Source organism: Oncorhynchus tshawytscha, linkage group LG22, assembly GCF_018296145.1.
Source record: "Oncorhynchus tshawytscha isolate Ot180627B linkage group LG22, Otsh_v2.0, whole genome shotgun sequence".
NCBI lineage: Eukaryota > Metazoa > Chordata > Actinopteri > Salmoniformes > Salmonidae > Oncorhynchus > Oncorhynchus tshawytscha.
Genome location: NC_056450.1, coordinates 33,316,342 through 33,322,485, shown reverse-complemented (window position 1 = coordinate 33,322,485; position 6,144 = coordinate 33,316,342). Strand labels below are relative to the sequence as shown.

At 44.1% G+C, this 6,144-nt stretch overlaps 1 protein-coding gene across 1 annotated transcript in view; it reads right to left on the bottom strand.

The window, feature by feature from the left end:
• Nucleotides 1-5,861, bottom strand: part of cacna2d3a (calcium channel, voltage-dependent, alpha 2/delta subunit 3a) — a 333,265-nt gene extending 327,404 nt beyond the window's left edge. Inside the window, exons 1-2 of the mRNA XM_042304106.1 lie at nucleotides 5,069-5,861; nucleotides 3,900-3,981 (exon numbers count right to left, since the gene is read on the bottom strand). Of these exons, the coding sequence (XP_042160040.1) occupies nucleotides 3,900-3,981; nucleotides 5,069-5,196 (210 nt within the window). The 5' untranslated portion in view covers nucleotides 5,197-5,861. The remainder of the gene's footprint in view (nucleotides 1-3,899; nucleotides 3,982-5,068) is intronic.
• Nucleotides 5,862-6,144: the final 283 nt, after the last annotated feature.

The following is a 6,144-nucleotide window of genomic DNA, read 5'->3' as shown; positions in this document are numbered from 1 at the left end:
CCTTGCGTTCAATGAAACATGAAATTAAAGTTTTGAACAGAATAATACCACAGAGCCACACACACAACTAATTTAACTGAAGTTAGGGAGATGTTTCTACGTGTGTTTAATGTACAGGCATGCAGTGTGTGTGTGTGCGTGTGCGCTTGTTCGGTATCTTGGTATCTCAACTACAGCTCATTTGCATAAAGGGCTGAAAATGAATGGATATTGATCAGAGAGCTCGTGCTCTCCTTTACACACACACACACACACACACATACACGCACGCACACACACACACACACACGCACACACACACACACGCACACACACACACACAAATGCACACAGATGCACACACACACATGCACACACACGCAAACACACATGCACACACACACACACACGCACACACACACACGCACACACACACACACATACACACACGCACACACACACACGCACACACACATACACACACACTCACACACTAGCACACACACGCACACAGTCAAAAAGCTCTTTATCTGCATTGTCCTCAGTGATCCCTGCGATTGTTTAACCTTGAAATAGGAGACGTTTTCGATGATGGAGGAAGTGGGGTGAGGGATGGGAGAGGACTAGGCTTGGGGGTGAGGAAGGGGGTGAGGTGAGGGGATCTGGAAGGGGTGAGGAAGGACTGAGGGGGGTGAAGAAGGGGGGAGGAGAGGGTGAGGGAAAGGTGAAGAGAAATATGAGTAGGTGAAGTGGGTAAGGGGGTTGAGGGGGTAAGGGGATGAGGGGGTGAAGGGGGTGAGGGTTGAAGGGGGCGAATGGGATGAGGATTGAAGGGGGTGAGGTGGATTTGTGTTTAAGAATGAGAAAAACATTCCAATAGTATTATGTTGAACAGAGAGATTGGCTGAAAGTGAATGAAAAGCAAAGCAAAAGGGGAAATAGGTGAGATGGAGAGAGACGGAGAGAGGATAAATAGAGGCAGAATATGCCACAACAGTCTCTCTCTCTCTCTCTCTCTCTCTCTCTCTCTCTCTCTCTCTCTCTTGCTCTCTTTCCTTCTCTCTCTACCCCTCTCTCTCTCTCTTTTTCCCTCTCTCTCCCTCTATCTTTCTCTCTCTCTCTCTCTCTCTCTCTCTCTCTCTCTCTCTCTCCCTCCCTCCCTCTCTCTCTCTCTCTCTCTCTCTCTTTCTTTCTTTCTCTCTCTCTCCTCTCTCGTTCTCTCTCTCTCTCTCTCTCTCTCTCTCTCTCTCTCTCTCTCTCTCTCTCTCTCTCTCTCTCTCTCTCTCTCTCTCTCGCTCAAATGGGAGACATGACAACATTTACATTTTAGTAGTGACCCATGCCAAGCCACTCAGGATAGCAATGTCCTTCAAGATCATCCCATTGTCCATGTTAAACAGTTAACTTACACAACACATTCAGTAACTGTCTTCTCTGTATGACAGTATTGCAAAACAGAAATTAGTTCAATTAATTTAGTAGTTGCAAATAAGACATTTTGTTAATAAAGAACATTTCAAAAGACAGGTTTGTATGTGTATATGTTCAGTTCAGATGTACCAGAGACAGACTGAGTCCATCTGTTCACTGCCCAGGGGAAACACAGAGATTTATCTCTCTCTCTTTCTCTCTTTCTCTCTTTCACTCTTTCTCTATCATCTTCCTCTTTCTCTCTCTCTCGCTCTTTCTCAGTCTCTCTCTCTCTCTCTAGAGATAGCTCTAGTCGTCGTTTTTCAAAGGTTAAAAAACAATTACTCTTATTACCTTCCCTAAACCCCTGGACTAAATCAGCCAATCTGACACAACTCAGATTGTGTGTGTGCGTGCATCTGTGTGTGTGTGTGTGTGCGTGCATTTGTGTGTGTGTGCATTTGTGTGTGTGTGTGTGTGTGTGTGTGTGTGTGTGTGTGTGTGTGTGTGTGTGTGTGTGTGTGTGTGTGTGTGTGTGTGTGTGTGTGTGTGTGTGTGTGTTGTGTGTGTGTGTTGTGTTTGCATCCATATGCGTGTGCGTGCGTGTCATTTTCCAAGAAGCCAAATGGAGGTGAAAAGACGTACTTTCAGAGAAAAGGTCTCCAGTCTTTTCTTAGCACAATTAACCCCCTGTCCCTTATTTACATGTATTAAAGACATTGAGTAACGCAGGAGGGGAAATCTTCAGTTTAGGGGGCTGGGAAGTGGGGGAGGGTTTTATCCTATCAAATAACACTGCTCTCCTATCAGGGGGGATGTAATCCATCTTGTGTGTGCATGTGTGTGTGTGTGTGTGTGTGTGTGTGTGTGTGTGTGTGTGTGTGTGTGTGTGTGTGTGTGTGTGTGTGTGTGTGTGTGTGTGTGTGTGTGTGTGTGTGTGTGTGTGTGTGTGTGTGTGTGTGTGTGTGTGTGTGTGTGTGTGTGTGTGTGTGTGTGTGTGTGTGTGTGTGTGTGTGTGTGTGTGTGTGTGTGTGTGTGTGTGTGTGTGTGTGTGTGTGTGTGTACCAGAGGTGAAAGTACAGGAGTAGGTTATGGAAAAGAGCCAAGTTTCAGATATCAGTTATGACACACAATATCAGTGTGCTGATGGTTTGGTAGTTCACATCAGTACTCCCTCATCATCCAGCTCTGGGAGACTGCGCAGGTTGGCTAACTCACCCATGAACTGTAGCCTACATCAGCCATGTTAGCATCAGGCTAGCTGAATCGCCCATTGACCCTACATTAGCCACATTAGCATTAGGCTAGCTACAATGTCACCCAGCCCTGGGTGAACTATAGCATAAGGCTAGGTCCTCATGCACTGACCTTGCATTAGCAACATCTGTATTATGCTAGCTATCACATCCATTAACCCTATATTAACCAAATTAGCATTCCACTACGCACTGCAAAGCAATGCCACAACGTTTGAGCGGTGGAGGAGGGGTGTGGATTGCAGGGGAGGGGGAGGGGGGGTGTGAAACGTTTTGTTGCTTAGCAATAAAAGATAATGTTTTGCTAAGTGTGCTTGTAAGTGTGTGTGTGTGTGTGTGTGTGTGCCTCTGTGTGTGTGTTGCTACTGCTTCCACTACACAGTACTAGAGACAAGAACACCCATTAACAAACCTCACATACAGGCTTTTAAATATGTGGCCGACTCTCTATAGGGGTTCAAGCTCACATTTAAGCCACTCTGTTTCCGGGAAAAAAGGAAATCCTTTTACATGATTGCCCCTTAATGTTCCAGTTGCATTTCAACAGATTTTCCCTCTTCTCCCTCTCCTTCCTTCAAAGACCTTATTTTAACCGTAGAACATGACGATCGCACAGAGGCCATATGTTTCAGTCCACCAGACATACACAGAATCAAACAGTGATAACATCACAAATATGTACAATATATCAGCCTTTATGTCGGCCTTCACATAGGCCTTCACATAGGCCTTCACATCTGTATCCGACAATATGGATTGAAAACAAGATAAATCAGTCGATTAATAGACAATATTCTAATCTATCGTATTAAATCATCAGCAAAATAATCGGGTGTGTGCAAGGTGTGAGCTAGAGGTTGAAAGTGAAAATGTATGGAACATTTACAGAATATCTCCAGAATTACTGCAAAGCAGTGTTTTTTTTCAACATTATTTTCTGTGCCAGGGGTGTTATAAAATAGTTATTTTCAGAAACAATTTTAATTGTATTTTGTCGTCAACAACTAGTGAATAGTTATCAAATGTGGGAAAAAATGGACAGTCTATGTCTATGGACAGAACATGTATGACTGTGGACCCAGAACTAACAAGTAAAACATATTTTACCATATTCTGTTAAATGTACAGCTTTTAGAAAGACCTTTGTATTTCATGATATCTGACCTCTTTTGTGTACATTAGATTTTTAATTTTGTGTGGACTACATTACAGGTTTGTGACATGATAGATTCTCCAGAGCAGAGCAGAGCCTACCTTCTGCAGTAGCTGGGAACCAGAGTACTTGGCTGAGATGGACTTGATCTCCCCTCCGAACGCTGAGGCCCACAACTTCACCCTGTACGGAGAACACAGACAGGAGAGCACACTGGTCAGGAATGGACGCACACACACACACACACACACACACACACACACACACACACACACACAGCTAAAGTGTATTTAAGCTACTGTGAATCAGCTTGCTCTTCATGGTCTTTGGTGTTTACAGGCCAGGTCTCTGTGCAGGCACTGCAGTTTCTTTATAAACATACACTTTGTGACAAATGTATTTGTGAAATGCTCAACACAACAAGATAAATGTTGATTGATCAATACTGACTTGTCTGAATGTACTAGAAATAATAAAACCACAGAATGTTTGTTATCAATCGGATATGATCTAATTCACAGAGGGGCAGCGGGTGGGTAAGAGCGTTGGGCCAGTAACCGAATGGTCAAATCCCTGAGTCAACTAGGTGACAAATCTGGCAATGTACCCTTGAGCAAGGCACCTAACCCTAATTGCTCCTTTAAGTTGCTCTGGATAAAAGCTTCTACTAAATGTAGACAGAGGAAAGCACCAGGTGAGAACACATCTGAGGAGAACAGTATGATCTGGTCTTACATGACAATTTCATGGGTTTGGTTAGATAGGCTTATTGCACACTTGACAGCATCAAGCATAAGGAATGTAGTCTAGTTTTTGTAAGAATTTAAAAAGCAGGTGGTATCACTAACAAAAAAAAATATTTTTAGGTTCTAAAAAACGTTTAAATTCATTAATAGCTTGTCACTGTATAATACAATTGAATTTATTACATATTGACATACTGTAAACTAAAAATACTAATATATATATTTTGAGTGCAGAGTGCGACTTCCACTGGAGTCGCATATCATCTGAATCCCTATCTGGACCAGACCGACCCCGCGAAGTGCCTCAGTCAGTAACCCACCGTAAGCCTACCAAATAAACTTTGTTGCTGAGGTTGGAAATACACAGCTATGAAATATATTCACCCATTATTACACATAATAACAATACAATTTGATCAACTAAAAATAAAAAAAGTATTTTATAGGCTGCCATTTGTATTGTGAAAGTGACCGTTATTGACAGCTTTGTGACAGTTTGACTTTGATTTCAGTAGGATACTCACACGGAGAGAGGGATGCTGCCTTGGTGCGACCCGACCACACCGACAACCCTCGTGCCAAGACATATCCACACTAGGAGCAGACACACACTCCACACACGAGAACACATCGAGTTCAGATCCCCCGGCATCTTCACACTCCTCCCTCAGTGCCCACTAGGAGTTGGGGCTTTCAGCTACGTCTCTGTGTGCGTTTCTGTGCGCTGCGTCTCCCGGAGAGCCAAGTAGCAAAAATCTTTAACCCAAATTACTGGTCCAATCAATGTTTTAATAAATCATGGTAAATGTTTTAATTCAGTGTGTCCATTCTCTCCGATGTGACAACGCGGACACGGCGCGACAGTGTTTTTGTCGGAGTCGGTCTTTTCTGGGTTTGCTGCTGTGTGATGTCCTGAGCGCAGCGATTTCTCTCCTGCCGACTGAACAGACAGTAACGGCTCTGCTGCGCGATTGAGCTCGAGTCGACTCCCGCTGTAAGCAAAGTCTGTTAAACCGCCTCGGTGACCTACTGCAACCGCGAGATGCCCTTCCGCAGCCAGAGAGTGGAGTGAGGAGTAGAGAGAAATAATAAAAGATTACGGGGAGGGAAGAGACTGAAGGGGACCATAAAATGATGCGGGAGGAGCACGCCTATTGAATGATGTGCCGAGGCTCTTCTCTTCGAGGATACTGAGGAGGATGCTGTTTCTTCGAGGATACTGAGGGGAATGTTGTTATTGCTGTGGTTCCCGAATGACAACATATACTATATATACAAAAGCATGTGGACACCCCTTCAAATGAGTGGATTCCGCTATTTCAGCCACACCCGTTGCTGACAGGTGTATAAAATCGAGCACACAGCCATTCAATCTCCATAGACAAACATTGGCAGCAGAACGGCAAGACTGAAGAGCTCAGTGACTTTCAACCTGGCACTGTCATAGGATGCCACCTTTCCAACAAGTAATTTTGTCAAATGTCTACCCTGCTATAGCTGCACATTCAACTGTAACTGCTGTTATTGTGAAGTGGAAACTTCTAGGAGCAACAACGGCTCAGCCACAAAATGGTAAGCCACACAAGCTCACAGAACGGGA